Source organism: Phodopus roborovskii, unplaced genomic scaffold (genome assembly GCF_943737965.1).
Source record: "Phodopus roborovskii unplaced genomic scaffold, PHOROB, whole genome shotgun sequence".
Taxonomy (NCBI): Eukaryota; Metazoa; Chordata; class Mammalia; order Rodentia; family Cricetidae; genus Phodopus; species Phodopus roborovskii.
The window spans coordinates 49,248,200-49,269,895 of NW_026126511.1; the positions used below are offsets into that span (position 1 = coordinate 49,248,200).

The following is a 21,696-nucleotide window of genomic DNA, read 5'->3' on the forward strand; positions in this document are numbered from 1 at the left end:
TAGCTACAAAGGTTTGGCTCGGCTCCTACAACAACACTCCTATACTCAAAGGAGCAAAAGGCGCCCTTCGGAAGCTATTGACCAAAATCCCTGGCAGTTAATGTCACCTAATGGAAAAACTATGCTTTACCTTGGACTCACTGCTTATGGGAAAACAGGATGAATCCTCCAAGACTTTCAAAGCACACAATGTCACTGAAGTTGGTCAACGTTGAAATCAAAGTGACCTCACTTTTTAGCATGAAAGTCTATGCTACAGAGGGCCAAATATGAGAGTTACTATGAACCAAAAATCACAAAAATTTATGAACATCACAAGTCCCTCCTGGTATCTAAGTTTCCACCCCACTCATCTGGACAGAGAATCTGTACAACAAAGTACAAGCAGAGCAATTGCTCTAAGTACTTACAGGAGGTTTAAGACAAACTCTTACAGTCCCAGAAGAGGGTCGCAGGTGTAAAGCTGGAGTGTGGGACACAGCAGGTTCACATGGGAATGTGATGGAAGATGGGATGAAGCTGACACTGATGGCTAGAAGCACAGTGATGCCTGGGAAGAACAACTTCACCACAAAGTCAAAGAACCAAGGACCGAAGGCACAGGGCCTGCAGGACCATGTGGAGCACAAAGGAGTTTTAACCAGGGTGGAGATTAATGTGCAAAACTATGACAGGGCACTGCACTGACTGATTACCTTGTATTTCAGCCTTTATCTAATATTCACTTGGCATCAGTCTGTCTTCTGGAGGACAGACTCACAAAAACAATGATGACAATTCTTTATTATACAGACACCTAGTTAACTACACATGCTTTCCAGTTTGCTGTTCTATTTGTTTAGTTCTAGGTTTTCCCAAACCACCTACAATAACCCCTTTACCTACAATTAAATATGAAATCTCAGAGAACTCCAGTTTAAGCTTCACAGTTCTAGTAAGTGTGATAACATCTCATACAATCTTGCAGCGTATTCATGGTATATATGCTGCTCACCTGTTAGTCACAGGTAATAGTTTCTGTTACCAGATCAACTGCCAAGTATCACAGCCCTTGTGATTAAATAACTCTTATTTAATAATGGCTCCTAAGTACATGCAAAAATTACTCTAGGTCATAGAACCTGCGACAGGCTATCTCCAGTACCTCTGGTTATATAGGAAGGACATAGTATATATTTCACAGGGCTCAGTGCTATTCATGGTTTCTGATATCCACTGGTGTCTCAGAATATAGTCTCCTAAGATATGGGAAACTACTGGACCATGCAAGGACACGAGGAATGCAATAAAACAAACCAGCTTACTACAGCCTCCAACCATCTGTCTCTGTCTTATTCAGTGGGTTTTTCCCTTTGTCACCAAGAACATCTTTTCACAATTTATTCCTAGGATGGTCCCCCAAAACCTCCCCCCAAAAAAGAAAACAGTCAGGGTGGGGGCGGGATGAGACCCCATCCTACAGAAATGCTGACAGGAAGAACTGGCCACAGCTTCAATTGAAGCTCACCTAATCCCAATCTTCCTCTACCTCCAAACACATGCTCATCTACAGTGTGATCCTCTTTGCCTCTACCTCCTGAGTGGTGGAGATTACACTCAAGGGCTTCATGCATTCTAGGCAAGTACTCTAATAACTGAGCTGCAGCTCTAGCTCCACAATAAAAAATTATTAATGGAGAAAACATATATACCTAAGTTCTTTTAATCAGCTCAGCTAGTAGCTGTTACTGAGAAGCTGTGTCATCATGGCTGCATGGAACAGCATGCTGGTAACAAACTACACAAAGCTGACACCCTTTCAGCTCATCTGTGGCTTTTGAGACTGGCAAAAGGGGAAAACATTTTTTATTTTTAAACCTAGGAAAAGGAATTATTTTGAATTTGTGTTCTGCAATCACACATCAGTGTCCTAGAAGATGGTTAAAAATGCCAACCTGTCCACTTAAGGCAGAGACTGAATATTTAAGCGTCTATCAGCCCACCAGATGATTCTTCTGCCACTACTCAGTAGCTCCACCTGGTGCCAGCTTTCCAGAAGACACCCTCAGTTTCTAAATTTGTACACAAGGAAAAATGATCTATAGAAAACAACACAGCCAAAAAAAGAAACTTTAATTTTTAAGTAACTATAGAATACATGACTCGGTGGAGTCTTTTTTTTTCTCTCCCCCCCTTTTTTTTCTTTCTTTTTAAGAAGTCTGGGTGGAATTCGCCGAGGCTTGTTGCCTGGTGTTGGAGTGACTAAATTGAGTCTCATTCTCACAGCAAGCGGATTGAAGGAGCACAGTACCAGCCTTCTTCCCCCTGGCAACAGAGCCCTCCCTGCCAGTCCACCTGGGGTCCCAGCTGCCTCTGCCACTTACCCTTGCTGTGTGTGGTTTCTCAGGGTTCTTTAGGGCACTGGGTGGTTAGGGGGATTTCTCCAGAGCCTCAAAGCAAAAGTGTATTTTATTTTTTGGGGGTGGTCGAATCCCTTTTCTTTTTGGACTTTTACCTTTAAAACCTTAAATGTTATTGTTGGCAGCCGCAGGCATGACGGGCAGCGGGCAGGTGAAGAGAGCTAACAGGCTTCTGAATGTACCTCTGAGCTCCACGGGGAGGGCTGGAGAAGTAGCAAGGAGACGCATCCGCTACTGCAGCCTTAAAACAAAGCCAGTGTCTCTTTGGACTTTAAAATTGTTCCTATGCAGCTTATTTTATTTTTGTTTAATCAAATAAACAGAGGGGCTTCCCGTGGAAAAAAAAAAAAAAAGAAAAAAGAAAACAACACAGCCACCACTCAAGAGGTCAAAGGGCCATCTCTCTTCCCCGCAGGTCCTCCAGGAGAAGTTTTACCTCTAACCTAGTAATTATGATTAATGATGATCAGACATGTATTCTATTTACATATCATTAGCTGCTATTCGTAAAATGTGGCCCTTCCATTACACAAATTTTTTAAAAACTGAGTTTTTACATAAATATACTTTTACAGAAAGGAATTAGAAATGATGACCTCTCTACTTCTTGAAAACTTGTAAGCTGCAGCATATTTAAACTGTATCAATAAAAATGGCAGTTGGAGAAAAGTTTCCTAATGTCATTTAAAAAACACTATTCTGTTATATTTAGACAGAAGAAATAGTCACAACAGTGGCGGGGTGACTCACTAAGTTCAATGTTTTATTACAAGCCTATACTTTTAAGTTGGTAGCTTCAAATCCAAGCAATGATGATAGGTAAAGCTGACGAGATCAAAGGGTGTGTGCCCGCAAGTGTGTCAGTGCTGTGGCTTTAGGGTACAAGCAAAGGGTTTCCCAGAGGCCCAAGAACTGTCAGGCAGGTGAAGAGTATCACTCCATCCCCTTCTTTTTCCAGCTTGGCTCTACAAGGCAGCTGATCCCACCTTGTGTCCACCACAAGAGATACCCAGGCAGTTCCTCAGTACTCGCTTGGCTTTGATAGGGACTAGATAAGGAGAAGTCCCCACAGAAGGCAGAACCAGGGAGAACAAATCCAAGGGACAGGCAGCTTTGTAGTTCTGTCATCCTCGCAGTCTCTCTTAACTGTGGTATATCAGACAAAAGGGTAACCCTGAAAGTGACTAGACAGAGAGGCGAGGTATCTACAAACCCAGGACAGAGCCAAGAGAAGACACCATTTTCAAAAACTATGGATGGGAACATGGGCCACAGGAACATTATTGGGCAAACAGATTTTTCTGGTTAGGGTGACTTTTAATGATGTTTGAATGAGGATCCCAGTAGCCAACACTAGGCTAGCATTTCTGACTCACCAATGAAGCCTAGAAGGGTTGAATTCCTGAAGGTCATATGACTAAAAGGGTAGAGGACTTCAGTGCAGGTCTGTGAAATGATAATACCCCTATGTGGTCTCATTCCTTGGGTATTTCTGGTCTGCAAGACTCATCTGCCACACACACACCTAGCATTGATTTGATTTACATTCTCCTACCCCTGTTGTCATTTCTACATAGTGAGATCTTACGCAGAACTGTAACCTAATAGCCTGAAATACAGGATTTGGCGCTATTCTTAGGGTTTAGTGACCGTAGCCAGCATAACATAGGAACAAACCTGTGCAGCTGAAGAGTACCAATGTGATCACCTGTCACCACAGGGCACCACCCAATGCCAGACTATTCCGTGGCTCCTTAGCTGAGTGCAGTTTGATTAGTAAATGAAGCTTTCTTGGTCACAGCTAACTGAAACAGAATGGAGTTAGCCTACATGATCTGGCTGGAAACAAGTAGGAATTCTTAATGCTATGCTAGTCTCAAAAGCAAAGGACACTACTCTCCTCTCAGCCTTCCCACAACCAAGGCAATGGATCCAGGTGCTTGGCTTAGCAGGACCTGTACTAATCAGTACAGAGACCAGAAACTTGGCCAAGCCCACATTTAGTAAGATATCTGCACCTTATAGAATCCTTGGACAGGATTCTTCTAGCTTTATTGTCTATGCTTAGCAGGATTGAGATAAGACATATTTATGAAAGCACTGCTCCTGAAAAGTAGAATCCCAGGATTCAAAAGTCTTAGCAAGGACAGACAGAGGTACACACTTACAATCTAGCACTCAGGAGGCAGAATCAGGGAGATTTCAAGTTTAAGGCAAGTCTAGACTACACAGTGAGTTCAAAGCCAGCATGAGCTACACAGGGAGACCCTGTCTCAAAAACAAACAAACAAACAAAAACCAGACAAACAAAGCTAAACTATGTTGGGATATAGCTCACCAGTAGAACATCAGCAACACATACAATGCCCATGGGTAAGGAAAAGAAAACAAAAACAGAACAACACTAAACTAAAACCCAAATAACTAAAGAAAACAAACAAACCTCACCAAAACAGCAACAGCAAAAGTCAGTGACTTCTTCTTAGCAACATGGAGCAAGCATGGCTTATCCTGCAGAGAGAAACAGGGCAGAGAGGAAGCAAAGAAACCAGAAGGTTCACCAAGGCCCTGCTAAGTCCAAACGGCAACACATCTAGGCAGCAGCTGACTAGCTAAAGGTAATGGTGACTCTTCACATCCATTTCAGGCCCTAGACTCCCCAGTTAAGAAGCAGAGTCCAGAGCAGGTGAGTGGCCTGATCTTCACTCAGAAGCACAGCCTGGAATTTTCAGTCCTGCTTCATGGACTAAATACGTTTAGTCTAGCTGGACCTTGGCTTTCTTTTCTGAAGGTTGTGTTCAGTTATAAAACTGCCAGTCACTCTGAGAGCTAAGTGGCAATAAGAGACTTGAGCCTGAGTTCCTGACAACCTCTACTCAAAGGAGTCAAAGGATGCTACCTAGACAAGGGTCAGGTGGGCAGTTTTGCTTCTAGAGCCCCTATGGTGAGAAAGAGTTCCTGGTACCACTCTACCTGCTGGGAACTGCACTTCTGAAGGGCAACAAGAGGAACACATCTGCCAGACGACAAGGTACCTCAGCACTAGCCTGTGTTGGCCAAAGAGCAACAGAGAAGATACTACACACATTAGAACCATGTAAACACGACCAGCAGGCATTGTCTCTCTAGTGTGAAAGATAAGTGTAGACAAACCTAGCACCACTGTACCCTACTGCTAAACAAGTACTCATGAGAGAGGACCCGTGACTCCAAATAAATGAGCAAATAAAAAGGTGAGGGGTAGACAGAGGATGGCGCTGAATCAGGAAGCTTCTGGGGCAAGTCCCAAGCTGGTTTCATACCTCAAGAAATGCCCTCTAGGGGCAAATAGGGATGACTGAAGGGGTGGCTTTGCAGGGTAAGCACAGCTGGTCCCCTGGGAGAGGACGCTCCATCTGTTACACACAGTGTACTATGCAGACACCAAAGACAATCAGTGTGTCGCTCCAGGCAGAAGAAATTTTACTTGTATGGGGATAGTAATTGAGCTTCAATATTCCAGGTGGGGAAAGGATTTGTACACCAACCCTTCATGACAGGAAGTACTACCTTTAAAAATAGCTCCAATTGTGGAACTTCTGCCTCTGCCAGATAGATCCCACATGACAACACCTCCCAGAAATGAGAGGCCCAGGAAGAACCAGGAACTCCCCTTCCACACCTCACCTCTGTCCTGTGTGGTCACATGATGATTGAAAGGAGGGATTCTTAGATGTCTAGGGACTCAGGGCGCTCAAAGGACTAGACATTATATTCCAGGTGAGATCGAAACATTTACTTTCTCATAACCTCCCAACATCTATTATTACTAAGAAATGTAGCAAAGATCAAAATTGTCTTAAGGATGATCACAACGTTTTAAATTTACCACACAAAATAATTAATCTGTCTTTGGTAGGGTGAAAAAATGTTAAAGAACACATCACTAAAATATGTTAAAAAAAAAAAAAAAAAAAAAAGGTGGGCATGGTGGGTAGCCTGGACTACAGAGATAGTTGCAAGATAGCTAAAGAAACCTTGTCTCAAAACAACAAAAACAAACAAAAAGTTACAAAAAAAAAAAAAAAAATAGTAACCTACAAAGTATTCAAATATGCAAAAAAAAAAAAAAATTAACAAGTAACCTGTGATGGTATGAATAAAAATGGCCTCCATAGGCTCATAAGGAGTGGCACTACTAGGAGGTGTGGCTTTGTTGGAGGAAGTGTGTCACTGGGAGTGAGCTTTGAGGTTTCAAATTGTCTCTCTTCCTGCTACCTGCCAATCCAGATGTAGAACTCTCAGCTACCTCTCCAGCACCATGTCTACCTGCACATCTCCATTCTTTCTGCCATGGCAATAATGGACTAAACCCCTGAATTATAAGCCAGCTTTAATTAGATGTTTGCCTCTATAAGAGTTGCTGTGGTCATGGTGTCTTTACATAAGCAATGAAAACCCTAACCACGACACTCCCATACTCCTTCCAATAATTCTCAAAGTTTTAAAATACCATTCAACATTCTGGGTAGAATATATAGCTCAGTGGTAGATCACTTAACTAGTATGCACAAAGCCCTGGGTTTGATGCCCAGTACCACACAAATAAGCAAATAAACACCAGTAAGAAGCAGAGAAACCGCCCTACACAACCACAACACCAGCATCACACCAAACAAAATGGGTGTAAGTACTTTAGAAACATCAAGAATCAGACTTCAGCCATCTAATGTGAGTTCAAATGATGTTTGCAACAAGATCCCCACAGATATTAGGTTATGACGTTGCATAGGGTCTCTCTATACACACTACCTTGTCTTTTCTACTACTTCATTTCCCCCACTCCAAGGGCTGAGTGTAGAAATTATGTCAGTTGTCTTGAGCCATGCCTCACATTTGGACTTTTTTTTAAATGGGAGCATTAAGCCTGTAACTCCTCTATACTCTGCATTTTCTAGAAATAGAGACTACATTCAGACTGGATTGACTTTAGGTTCAATTTTCTAGTGAGGGTATTTAGGGACTTAGGCTGTGTCACTCCAAGAGCACACCAACACTGACCTGTGAGATAAAAGGCTCTTGGTTGACATCAGAAAATACCTTTTTTCTGTTGAAACTAGACCTACTACCTAAATTAACTTTGAGTAGTTCTTAGTATAATGCATAACTGTGATGGTTAATCTTCACTGTCAACCTGACTGGATTAGAATTACCATGGAGATAAACTTCTCTATAGCTGCTTCCAGAAAGCTTTAACTGAGGAGGGAAGACTTGGACATGGGTAGCACATCCAATGGGCAACCATCCAAACAGAATTTAAAAAAGGCAAAGTAGGGCCAGTATGATGGCCTGATGACTGGGGTTCAATCTCAAGACCCACAAGCCATCTTCTTATTGTCATCTCTTCCTGACTATGGATGCAATGTGGTACCCCACACTCTTGCTGCCACAAGGGACTGTAAGCCTAGAACTATAAGCCAAAGTAAAGCCTTCTTTCCTTCCTTAAGTTACTTTTGCCAGCAACGGGAAAAGAAACCCACATAATAAGCTTAGCATTAAAGTTCAATCTATTGACCTATTCAATTATACAACTACCTAAAATTTACCTAGCTACTCAGTAACAACTACTAAAGACACTGAGCTAGGACCTCCAATAATCTGCATCAAATTGGTAGAACAAAAAGGCTCCTGAACAGATGACAGAAGAGGCAACAAGCTGAGGTGGCACACCATGATCAACAAATTCGACAAATGAATAGGTGGGTGAAAAGAATCAGCATCGAAGATGTCACAGTGTAAGTTCCCTGGGGATGGTAATTCTTATGTGTTCTATTCCCTGCCATATCTATCTTTGAAATCTAAAACTTAGCCAAGCACAGAAGTAGTTAATTAGTATCTGCCTAATACATGGGTGAGCCAGGACTTTGTGACCAATATCTGTGTGTCTCAACAAATGTACTCTTCCCTTCTCAGTGTTTGTGGAAGCAGGGCTTGGCCTGTAGAGTGAGGGTTCGCTTGCTGAGACAGACTACACAAGGCCAGGGCCCCCAAAGTTAAGCAAAGGCTTGAGAAAATCAGAGGTGGCTGAGACCTGGCATTCTGAATTTGATTCACATAGACACTGCTGATACTGGACAGCACTTAGACAAGAAGCACGCTAAGGAAACGTGATGGCAGATGCTTTGAAAATGAGCAAGACTTGGGGTTAGAAAAACCACTTAGGATCATAGTTCAGGAGCAATGAGGAGGAGGAATGGCTTTATCAGTAGAAATAAAAAAGTGGAATGTCTGAGGCATTAAAAATATAAAAACCAACAGGCTGGAGAGCATTCCCAGGATAGAGTCAGAAGGGAAAGCTGAAGATCACACTCACATTGTTATCAAATGGTTATAGAGCATGTCAGTACATTTGCTTCTCCCTGAACTGTAAGGGTTTAGCCACCTTCAACCATCTTTATGTGAGAGACCTCTTTAGACCTCTAGAGTAAAATTGTACCAGAGAAGTTAAGATGTGCCTCAAGGTCATGGGGGAAGCTGCCACTGGGTCAAGACTGAACTAGAAATCTTGTTGGACTATCCACACAAAATCTTCCTCCCACTTCACATGGTAACAAACTGCTTCCACTCGCCTTCCCAAAGAGGGCAAGCATGCAGCACAGGGACTTGTTTCTAGTGGAGTAGCATATATGTAGATGAAGAAGTCCAAGGAGGGTGGAGAAGGAATCTGACCTATGACCTGTCCCCCAGTGTGGGCTTAGAGGAAACATACACAGCAGAGGCAGTTTGCTAGTGACAGGAGCCACACAAAAAGCTTCTAGTTTGAAGTTTAATAGGGATGTATTTCTCAAGGCCCAGAGCATCATGTTCTTCAGTGTATACATACTTTGTGAAGTAAGCTAGGAACTGTAGTATATCCTTAATACTCACAAAGGAATTCTGGCAGTTACTCCTGCCTAAATGGTTCTCCTAGGAAGAAGTGAAAATTAGCCTAAGGAAACCAGGCATAGCAGAACAAGCTTGCACATTTGGACTTGGAACTGGCAGCCACCTCTAGTTCCCTGTGGTGGTTTGAATAAGGACAGCCCCCAGTAGCTCTTATATCTGAATGCTGAGTCACTAGGGAGTGACACTATATGAAAGAATTAGGAGGTGTGGCCTTGTTGGAGAAAGTGTGTCACTGGGGGGGGGGGGAGGGCTTTGAGGCTTCAAAAGCCCATACCAAGCCCATACCAAGGTTGCTCTCCCCCCACCTCTCTCTCTCTCTCTCTCTCTCTCTCTCTCTCTCTCTCTCTCTCTCTCTCTGCTTGCGGATGAGATATAGCTCTCAACTACTTCTCTAGCACCATACCTGCCATGCCATGCTTCTTGCCATGATGACAATGGACTAAAACCTCTGAAACTAAGCAAGCCCTCAATTACATGCTTTCTTTTGTAAGAGTTGACAAGGTGTCTCTTCTTGGTAACAGAACAGTGACTAAGATACTCACCTAAATAGTATGAAATAAAACAGTTGTACGTTTTGGAAATGATGGAAAAGAAAAAGCAACAGATCCTTTAACATTTTCTTCTTTTGATTTGAAAAGGCTTTCTCATAGTGCATCTGACTTCTTTTCCTGGAGTTACTTTGCTCAACATTCCTAGGATTAGACCCTATTTAACTTACTTAATGGAGACCACCAGCCAGCCATATTTCTCTTCAAATAAAAACATAGAGGTAACAGAAGGCATGATCTCTGGGGACAAGGAGCCGGAACCGTACTGCTAACAGGAACTGAGCTGTGGCTGGAGGGCCAGGAAGAGGCCCACTGATGATAGCGAGACTCTTCTAACTCTGGATACCAACGCTGTGCCCATTGTCAGTGTTGTTCTAGAGAAACAGAGCCCTGCCACCTGACGATTCCCTAGTGAAAAGGCCAGTTACCCAGGATCCCTGGACAGCCAGGCAAGAAGAGCTGCCTGCCCCTGCAAATGGGCTCCTAAGGGAATTTCATTAACTGATTTAGAACAAAGCAGATGGCAAAGGATGACTGGACTATGTGGGAATCCTCCAACGTGAGAAAACAACCAAAGCCAAAAGAACAGAGGCATTTGGAGAAAAAACAGAAACATTCTGAGTCCTGTGACAAGAGAATGCACTGTATCCATGAAACAAAACCAAAATGACATATGGAAATTAGGGAGAATAAAAATGTTAAGAGATAAACTGAAGATTTTTAATACAAAGGTTAGAAAATAAATCCAAGGTCTCCTCCAAAGTACAGCAAGGACACAGAAAAATTAGAGACAAGAAAAATCTAAAGCCTAACCAATGATGCCATGCAACTAGAAGGGGGAGGGGTGTCCATGCAACTGTGAGGAGTAGGGGGAAGGGAAGAGGGGAAGACGCCCATGCAACTGCACAGGAGGAGGGGGAAACTCCCATGCAACTACAACACAGGTGGGGAGCTGCCCATGTAACAGAGAAGAAGAACGGGCTAAGTACAAAAGGACGCGTGAAGGTGATTTCCAGAATGGCCAGAAGGCTATGAAATGTCTACAGAATATAAACACGCCACTCTCACTTATGAGACCGTAGCCTCCAAGGTTAAGACGCTTCTAAAACCTCCTGCATGGGAGACAAAGAAAATAGGCCCTTGTAAAGGACAGAAATAAGCACCGACGGATATCCCAACAAAAGAGTAAAACCTTCAAACCTCAGAGACAGATTTCCAGCCCCCACTCTAACCCTCACCTGCCGAGAGAGTTACTTTCAGCCCTGCACACATAAGGGTTAGGGTGGGCGGTTAATGTGGTTAGTTTTGTCAGCTTGACCACTACAATCACCTGGGAAGAGTGTCAGTGTCAGGCTGCATAAGGGCATGTCTGTGAGGGACCATCTTTATACACTAATCGAGGTGCCCAGACTCAACCTTGGTGAGGGGCCCTGGACTGTGCAAGTGTAGAGAGAGGGGGCTGAGCCTAGGCCCACAGGCATCCATTTTCTCTCTGTTCTTGGATGTGGATGTGACTAGCTTATTCAAGTTCCTACCTTGATTTACACACATCTGTAACTTTGGAACTGTAAGCTCAATAAGCCCTTTCTTTCCCAAGTTGCTGTTTGTCAGGACATCTTATCATGGCAATAGAAATTAACTCAAGACAAGGAGCAAGGTATTTGGTAAGCTGGGTATGAGCAGCCAGCAGGGAGTCCCAGTGAGGCAAGCATGGGGAGATCCTCTGGGCAATCACATCTAGCTGACAGGCGTTCCACAGAAGAACAACCCACAAAGAGTAACAAGCGGCTGCAACACATATAGGTACAGAGGGCGAGTCACAGATGCCTATTTCCATCAAAAAACAACAAAATTGCAGAAGTATTTTAGGACAATATTTGAAATAGCAGGGGTACAGTTCACATAGCTGCAAAAATATAAGTACCAAACAAGAACATCAGTAACTTACTTGAGATATAAAAAAGGTCCAGATCCTAATCTACCGAGAGAAATGTCAATGGGTAGACCTGTACTCAGGCTTGTGTAAAGACTCCTACTCTTAACCTTTCCCTCCCTGCCCAGCCCACAGTGTACAGCACCATACTATGCACCTCTACTTCCTTTTCCTTGTGGGCAATAATATGGTTGTGGACCCCAATAAGACTCCAGCATCTATCTCGTGGATCAGTATCTGACCTCAGACTAACACCTGAGAAACACATTGTCAGTGAATAACCACTGTGCTCAAGGCTCAGTGATCAGCTTTGTGCAGGTACCAGAAAAAAAGGAAGATACTCAAGGGCCGTTCCCCTTACCTCCTTTCTCCACTGTGGCAGAATCTTATATCCTGGCTATTTAGTGCTTTAAATAGGGATGGATTTTTTGGTCTTTATCACAGAACTGAGTGGGTGAGAGGAGTAACAGCAAGAAGCAGCTATGCTCTTGTTGAGAGGCAAGGACAGGAAGGCTGGGAATGCACTGGGAATGCAGGCCTCCTCATTCCCCAGCATATCCCCCACCCCACACCCCTACTCTCTGGAGGCTCTGGGAATTTCCTGCCACTTTCCAGAGTACCGAGAGATGCACTTCAGCAATGGAAGAAACTATTCCACATTGAGGATAAAATTTATAAGGCAAATTTGAAAAAGAGGGGGGGGGGCAGAATGTCAATATAAGATTTTATATGAAAATGCTACGTTAGAAGAACTGAAGATGCTGTAGGAAGCAGCCGAAGCTGGAGTAGCAACGGGTGTGAGGAGAATGCTCTTTTTCATTGTGAGCTATTCCATGCACCTTAACGTTTCCAAGCTTAACTTGATAAAAATAAATAAGTAAATAACAGCAGCATTCAAAGAGCCCATTCCATGAGCTGGCCACTGCTACAGACGCTTCAGGTGACTGCCTTCACCCTCACCTAGGCAGGGCAGCCCCTTACTAGTCCCCACTTAAACATGAGAAAATGTGAACTTGGAGGAGATAAGTGACTGCCAACACGACTTGGACCAGGACTTAGCCTGTGTGAACCACACAATCTGGAGAGTTTAACTTTGAAGGTAGCCAGGGAAGGATACTCTCACAAATTATTATGTGGAAAGTTGTAGGATTTCACCTATGAATAAACCCAGACAGTCAAAACCAATCAGTCTAACAGACACGGTAAATAGCGGGCATTTATTTTCTCATCTCTAAAATCCTATACTTTTCTATCAACAACACAAAAACGCTGCCCAAACAGCAAGAGCAGCAGAAAAGAAAAAGTTGAGAAAAAAATTGCAGTCACACAAACTGTAGTTAAAAAATGACTAAGTTTCCTTGATATATGAATTTGTTGGAAAACCATTTATCAACAGCCTGTTTCTCTCTAGCAGAGTCCCTCAAGCCGAGAGCCATGTCATTCCCCTTTGACTGATTAATTAGCCAATCAGGGGACATTTTTCATTGTGAGGCATGATGGTTTATTGCAGCTAATGTTTGGTCTCTAATGGCGACATATTAAAGCCAACTCGGCTATTTTAGCCCTGTGGAGTGACCAAAAGGAAAGGATAGGAGATAAATCAAGAGTGCCCTTCAGTTTCCCTTCAGTCCTTAACAAAACCCCCAAGGAGCAAATGGCTAGAAGTGAGCTTCTACCAACAAAGAGAAAAATGTATAAAAGAAAGGCACAACTGCCTTCAAGCCAAGGTAAACCTTTCTGTTTCTGAGAAGCAGTAATTTATCCTCTGTGATTAACAGATAGAACGGATACCTAAAAGTCAATAGCTTGATCTTCTTCCTTTTACCATAGGCTGGGCTCGATAGGAAAAGCAGCTCTGCAATGTTTCTTGCTCACTGCAATGATTTCTCCTGCGCTCTGGATCCAGAGCTAGCAAGTACCGCCATGGCCAATTCCACTTCCACATCTTTCTTCTGCCATACAACCCCCGAGCCACAAGGTCCAAGAGTCTCCTCCATCCTGAGGCTATGGCAGGCACTAGTGCACAAGGAAGCAGATGCTTAAATGCAAAGGAGCAAGGATCTAGCTGTTATTATCTAGAAGACAACATGTTTAATACACTGATGGATGGAGGAAGTGGCAGGCTATACAATTCCATACACAAGCATGGGACACTACCAACCTTCTTGGCTTCCCAGTAAAGCCAAAGACACAACTAGCAGTCTGTAAGAGCAGACACAAAAGTGCTCTACCGTCATCTCAGCATAGGAGATGCAGTTTTATGCATCTTAGAATGCATCTTGACAGTTTTCCTCATTCCCTTGACACAAAGACGACTCAGTCACACTGGCAAGCACTGCATTTTGAGGTCTTTTCTGTACCAGAAGCACAGAAGCCCTCAAAGCCTGCCTCTACTCCCAGTTCTCTGTAGCTTTTCCTGCCATTTAGCAAGACCAGGGTCTCCATGTGGGTGTTGGGTTTCTTGGTGTAGCAGTTCAAGGTGGATGACTTCAAGCAAATGTTCTCATTGATACAGCCTCCAAGCCATGTAGCATTCCCACAACCAATCTATTGGCTGCAAGCATATCAAAGCTACCCAAGGACAGTTGGCCTCCACTGTCCTAGGAGGAGGTGACAGGGTGAACATGTAAGAACATGTACAATGGGATGCACTGTGGTCCTCAGTGGCAAACAGAATATGACACCAGAACATATGATTCAGCTGTCTTATTTCAGAGGTAAAAAAAACTGAGCTTACAGATAAACTGGTGATATCGTAGACAACTACTTTATCTTTGACACTCATTGTCTTGCACAACTATTCAAGATCTTTCAATCCACCCTTTGGAGAAAGAAGGTAACTGGACAAAGCCCAGTTGTCCACTATGAGAAACAAGAAAAATCAAATAATGGTTGCTGGCAGATCAGGAAAATGTGAAACACCTTGGATGCCAGCAGCAAGTCACACAGGTGGTTCCATGTGCTTGCCCCCCAGAATCAAAGATTTTGGCCACTTTTACCTGTACAGTACTTCCTGCTAGAAACAGCCCACAGCTGCATCCTTAGCTGATAGCCAGTGGTCAGTCTGGGTTACTTCACTCCCTGAGCAGCTGTCCCCAACTCCTCATCATCCCCAGACTCTCCATCACCCCCACAAGCTCTCTTTTGTGCTCACTACAAATCACACCCAATTCTGTTACTTGTTCCAGTGTACTACATACATCCCAGAAATTATGGCACCCAGGCCTAAAGGCAACCAGCTAGACTGTAGGGAACAAACAAGCAAAAGGCAAAACCCTTCCACAGAAGCCCCTGCCCACATTCAGGCCGATGTCATGCTTCAAGTCTCAGTCTTGGTTAATTTGGGGTCAGGCTATATGTCCCACCCTCTAATGTAATGATTCAGTGAGACTTTACACATCTCACTATTTTATCTAAAAGAGGTAGAAAAACTTGGACCAAATGTTCCAACTTAGACTATTTGGATCTGGATTCTGTTATCCATAATGAAATAGTGACTATTATTACAGAAATCATTATTGATGAGAAGAATCAATTGTAGAACTCAACTGTATTACATTGCATGCTTATGGACTTAGGCCAGATTTGTTCCAACTGAAAAGTTCTTAGTAGATCAGGAATGACTGGCTCTCTGGTGCCCAGCTCTGCAGTGAGGACAGGGTGGGCATGACCAAAGTGGCCATAAGACGTTACAGAAAGGGAGAGCCACATCCTTCAATTACTTATCAAACCCAACCTAGCTCACTAGAACAGATTATTAGCATGGAGTCCAGAATGAATGGATACACAAGCCTCCAATCAAATACATTTTAAGTAAGAACTATTTTAACTTCATTTTTCACATAAGAGATTTAAGGTACTACTACATCCAACCAGAAAAAAAAATTGGAATAGTTTAAAATGCCCCATGAATCCAATTAAACCCATAAAAAGTATCTACTTGAAAGCAATTTTCCAATCTAATGATCAGCAAGACACAGCAAAACGGAGGTGCAACATGAAATAGTGAACAGACTTCAAAGAAGTTGTGCAAAGAAAGTCATCATTAATTAGGAATTGTAAGTGTACACAAGAAATGCAGGGTTTAATTCAGTCAGGTCATATGGTGAAGACACGGATAATTACTTGCCAAGAGCCTATGCCAGAGGCCTGTTGTTTAAAGAAACAAAGTGAGACTGTTAGTAACACATTTCCAACCCTCGATATGGTTTCAGAGTATTTTCTCTAGTGATAAGGCTGAATCAGGAAATAAGCTGGATGGAGGAAGGAAACTGGGAAGGTGGGGGAGGGAAAAAAATGAGAGGGGGAACAAACTAGGGAGTATCAGGAAGTTCAACCAGATAGGAACTAATGGAATTTGTGTTTCAGGGTCTCCATTTTAATCTGAAATCTGTGAGACACACACACACACACACACACACACACACACACACACACACACGCCACCTTCCAATACCCCCCACTGAGAACATACACACAATTCCTAGCAGTAATAAGCTTCTCCTAAGGCCCAGGTAATTTCAATTCAGTATATTGGATCTTTCTTTGTTTCCATGCAGGTAGATCCAATTTAGGGAGCACTCGCTTCAGCTTCACTATTTCTCAATTAATACAGCACCAAGTTGGGGAAAGGAAGAACTTGAAAACCAGATATCCATTCCATCACTGTGTAATTTACTAACATTTCTCTTGAGTAATAGCAGTGTGTGATGTTCTTCATGCATTAAACTAGTTCTTCTGAATAGTCAGATGCAGCCAGAAACTGTGCTCCTCCCAACAGCCTCTGCAGCTGGAAGAAATGCTAACCCCCATAAAGTCTGCAGAAAAGTCAGAGCAGAGGCCTGGTGGTGACAGAGGCTTTAACTTCCATGGCAATGAGAAACAGGGACAGCTAGGAAACACTCTAGCCTGAGACACAACATCTGAAGGCCGATTTTTAGCAAACTGTACTGAAATTATAAAACAAAGTAGCACAAGCAAGTACTCATTAGATAGTCCCCTCTCAAGAGTATGCTATGGACACCTGACACAGAGAGCAGATTGATGACTATCTCCTAAAGGAAAACACATTTCTAATACAAGCCCCAAAGTTATGCAGGGTTCCATTTAAAAAATATTTAACAACTAAAGCCCAATTCTTAAAAAGAGGTTTTCATTTACTGAACCCCCTACCATGTGCCATACTGGACAGAGCACATGCTGGGAACCCAGAACTGGATACAAAACAAGTCTTGTCTTTTTTAAGTTGTTCACTGTCCTGCCTACATTTATTTGACAGATGACAAAGTCCACATGTACAGTAGATAGATTTCTTCACTAGATACAATGAAATCATTAGACACAATGTTTGGCAAAACATAAATGCAAGCCAATGTTGCTATGAGGGTCAAGGGAGGAAAACACAATAATCCAACTGAGAAGAGGAGCCAAAAGAAGTATTTTCAAACCAATCTGATCAAAGACCTTTTGCCCTTGGCTGTGCAGACTGTTGTAAGTAACATGGTAAGGTTTCTTAGCAACACTATTCAAGGAAGGTGCAGCTGGACCCAGAACTCAAAGACAAGTCCAACATATATCCAAGACAGAAGGACTCTGCATAGGGAAACTTTTGTTTGCTGTCCTTAGCATAGTTAGATTGTTTTCTCTATGCACGTGGCTGTACATATGGGTCTACCTCCTCAGTGTGGATGTGAACTAATAACACCCAGATACTCCACAGACAAGCAGAGTTCAGAATCTGCAGGCCAGCAAGCTCCACTGGTGACTGTGTGACACCTGGAGGGCTATGAAGGCCAGCCACATCATGACAGTGGAGCAGCTCTCATGGTACAGCCATGTCACAGGGCTTCTCTGGTGTTCATAACCCAGGTTCCTAATCACACTTCAGTCCTCACCTGGATCAGCTACAAAGACTGAAGAAAATTCTTTCTCATATGAGCAATGTGTGTGTGTGTGTGTGTGTGTGTGTGTGAGTGTGTGTTTGTGTGTGTGCGCGTGCGCCTGCCTGCCTGCCTGCCTGCCTGTCAGCACATGTCTTCACACATGTGTGCAGACGAATAGAAGCCTGAGGTACACTGAGTATATTCCTCTGTTCCTCTCCACCTTGCATAATGAGGCAGAGTCCCTCATTCAGTTTGCTATCTCGGGCAGTCTGGTTATCCAGCACAGCTCAGAGATTCCCCGTGGCATGTGTCACCTTCCCACCCCCAAGCTACCTCCTAGCTGTAATTACAGGTGGGTTACCACACCCACCTGGCTCTTTATGTGGGCTCTGGGGATCTTAACTCTACTTATCTATTGTATCATCTCCTCTGATCTAAAAAATAATTAATTAGTAAATTAATTAGCTGTTTTCTTCCACTATCAGAGCACATCACCACTAAGGACAGGCCACTTTCCACATAACTCAGCAGCCACTGGGAGCTCTATAAAACAGCTTCTTCCACGCTTACCCTCCTTAAAGAACGGGGCAGAGTGGGGCTAGGGAAGCCATGAATCCAGCCTTAACCTGCAAAGGAAATTGCTGAACAAAGCCTCTCATAGGTCATTCTCCAGTTAATAAACTAGTACAGAGTAACAAATATCTACTGCCCTAGGAAAAAAGACACCTGCCAGTTTGGAAAAATGCTAGAGATTAGTGAAAATTGTCTTTCTGTTCTATGGCCACCATGGACCTTGGCCAGGAACCAATAAAGGAACATAATCATAACAAACCAGGTTCACTGAGGAACTGCAGTCAACAATACAGTCCAGATTTTGTTAGATAAAACAAATCTCATTACTTCCAGAAATCCAGCTAAAATCTCTAGTGCTTTCACATTAGAATGATATATAGGGATGTCTCTTACATTTGGAAATAGTGCAAAAGTTTTGTGTAATATACAGCCCAATGGAATCATTAGGGTTATGAATTATAGCTTCATTTGTCTCCTCCAGTTTTGAAACAAGCCATAATGTACAATGGAGAGTGTACCCACTGCCCACTCTGCCCCAGGATCTAGTGGCTAAGAGTGGGAGTGGAGGACAAGCAGTTGTCTGTTAAGTTTCTATACCCTTGGGAAGAGACTGAATGAGAATACACAAACAGCATCACAACCTGTAGCTGGGTACCTGAGAAGTCTTCTTGCTCTTCCTTTTCCCAAATATGCAGTCCAGGTCGGTTTCACTCCGGGAGGACAGATCCTTCCCTAGAAACAACACAGAGCTTTTCAGTAAGACCATTTGTTTGGAAATGGGAAGCACACGTAGAAATGTCACTCCTGAAAGACAGAAGGCTGGTAGCAGAGGGTCAGCTGTTTACTCTAACCTACTCACATCATAACTCTGAGTGCAACACAGACCATAATTAAAGCTTCAGTGACTGTCTCAGGACCAGAACAGTCCCCTCCTGACTGCAAACCACCTGGCACACAGACTGCACAGAAAGCTCCGCTTAGAAGTGACTCTCTTGCTGGCTTTGCCATCAAGGTGGGACTTATAGGTTCCTGAGTTTGCTATCTGCAAAACAATTGCATTCCCTTCCAAGAGAAACAGTGATTTACTGATGGTTACAAAACGCAGACTGAAAACCCTAACAGGCACACAGCCCCAAACCCTTCAAATACTTGCACATTCACTAATTTTTGACACACAAGACCTCAATAATAACTACATGAAACTTTAAAAAGAATAAAAGCAAATCAAAGCTTAGTTTTTTCTTTTTGAAATCTTCTTACTTTTAACAGCTCTACCGGTTAAACAGAAAGCCACATGGTGACAACAGGGAAATAAATGGTTCTGGCAATAGCAGTGGCCAAAGAATCTATGATTCCTACTTTAAAAACTAAACAAGCTCAATTACAAACCTACAAACCACTAATTTAAAAATTCACTTTGGAATTTCTACTTTTACTCAACAGTACTCTGAGCAGTCAGCCAAATCCATTCCCATCCATCAACTTCAAGGAAAGTGCATCTGAAAACTCAACTCTCCGTGTGAAGCCGGCTAAGCTGGGAAGAGAGGTCAGGTCACATACAGGAATCTGGGTTTCTAGCTGGAAGCCAAGTTCCAGTCACCAGCTTATTGCTCTTGGTTTTCTGCAGCACACTGACTTGACAAAGTAATGTCATGACCTAGAAGGTTCTGGTTCACTGATTAGCACTGGGGCATTCAAATATGACACTGCTCAGTGACTCCATGAAATTGAAAAAACAAAACGCCCTTCAATTTGATGCAAAACCAGGTGCCAGAACCAGTTTCAGAGGCAGTGGTACCTGAATAGACAGCACGGTTGGCATGACCTGTTCCCGAGGGACTGAAAGGTTCTCAATGTCACTTTCCTTCCACCCCAGATTCATTAGAACCCCCATTCAAAAAGCCCAAAAGCCACCTAAGGACAGTGATGCTTATCACAAACAGTAGCACAGGCAATAAAACCAGAGAGGTAGCAAAGACAACTTGCAGTTGCAGCAGTGAGAAGGGACAGCTTCTTGGGAAGTAGAGACATATTCTCGGCTGTCCAGTGCAATCTATTTCTTTCTTGCAAAGCAAATTAACTATGGAAGTTGTATCCCAGAAAAGAGAGTCAGTTTCACTCTCTCTGAATGAGCATCAGAAACCAAGAGTGAGGATGCACACTGTAATCCAAGCACTCAGTGACAGAGTCAAGAGGATCAAATATTCTAAGCCAGCATACCACACAGTGAAAGAAACCCCAATGTCAAAGCAAACAAAAACCCCCAAATCACTGACCAGCTCCCCTTAACCCAGTCCCTAAAATCAGGAGCTATTCTAAAAGAAACATAAACTCAAACCTCTTTTTATAACAATTTCACTAAATACAAAAGGTCAAAGGAGAAAACAGGGGGCTACAATTCACAAGTTATGTGAAAAAACAAATACATTGAGATTCAAAACAAATCTCAGATCCAAAGGGGAGCTGCCAAGCCAGTAGAAGTGTTCAAATGAGGTGCTAGGGTTTCCAGAGTTCTGGTATGGGTTCTTGGATAAGATTCCTATCCTCTAGCAAAGTTCACTTAAGTGAATGTAGAAACTAGGGCTATACAGGACTTGCTCTGGATTTAATCTAGAAAACAAGAACACAAAGAAGAAGAAATGAGAGCCAAAGTCCATTAAAAAAGAAACCTGTAAGTGGTTAAATAGAAAGATGGTAGGATTTTGAAATTTAGGAGTCAGCTAATGGTCCTGGTTGAATCATTTATATGGCATTAGGCTGGGTGCAGGGTTTCACAGAAAAATACTATATTGAGAACAGCTTTAGCTATTTAGTTATCAATCTCGGTTATCAAGTTTTCCAGCTAATCACAGTGGGAGTGTAACTCCCAGAGTCGACAAATGCCAACTTCCTCCAGTTTGGCACCTGGGAAGCAAATGAACTGTAATACATAGAAGACTGATGAAATATAGCTGTAGCCCAAACATAAAGAAATGCCGGGTTTAGTAAATATACTTGTAAATTAAAAAACAGGTTTATTTGGGTAGCTTCAGTTGCTTCAAAATTCATTTTCATAATTCAGTCAATAAGACTAAATTAAATATAAAAGCAATGCCCCTTACAACCACAGTCTTACTGTGGGAGGAGCTATATTTTAAACAAATATGGATGACAGTAAGTTAAAAATATAAAATAAATTATTTCAAATAAAAAAAAAAAAACCAAGTAGAAGCTACACAAAGAGTAACTGTGCATCAGGACTAAAATGATGTAAGCAGCATTTAGGCAGTAGCAGATATTATAGTACCATTTGCTCTGGACAGGTACTTTGTAGTTTTTCTTTAAGACAGGGTCTCAGTATAGCCCTGGCAAGCATGGAACTCACTGTGTAGGCCAAGCTGGCCTTGGATGCAGAGATCAGAGATCTGCATGCCTCTGCCTCCCCAGTGCGGAGAGTT

At 42.8% G+C, this 21,696-nt stretch overlaps 1 protein-coding gene across 1 annotated transcript in view; it reads right to left on the reverse strand.

The window, feature by feature from the left end:
• The window catches only part of Pinx1 (PIN2 (TERF1) interacting telomerase inhibitor 1), a 60,941-nt gene that overhangs the window by 25,577 nt on the left and 13,668 nt on the right, over window positions 1–21,696 (reverse strand). Inside the window, exon 6 of the mRNA XM_051195533.1 lies at window positions 18,915–18,991. Within this exon, the coding sequence (XP_051051490.1) occupies window positions 18,915–18,991 (77 nt within the window). The remainder of the gene's footprint in view (window positions 1–18,914; window positions 18,992–21,696) is intronic.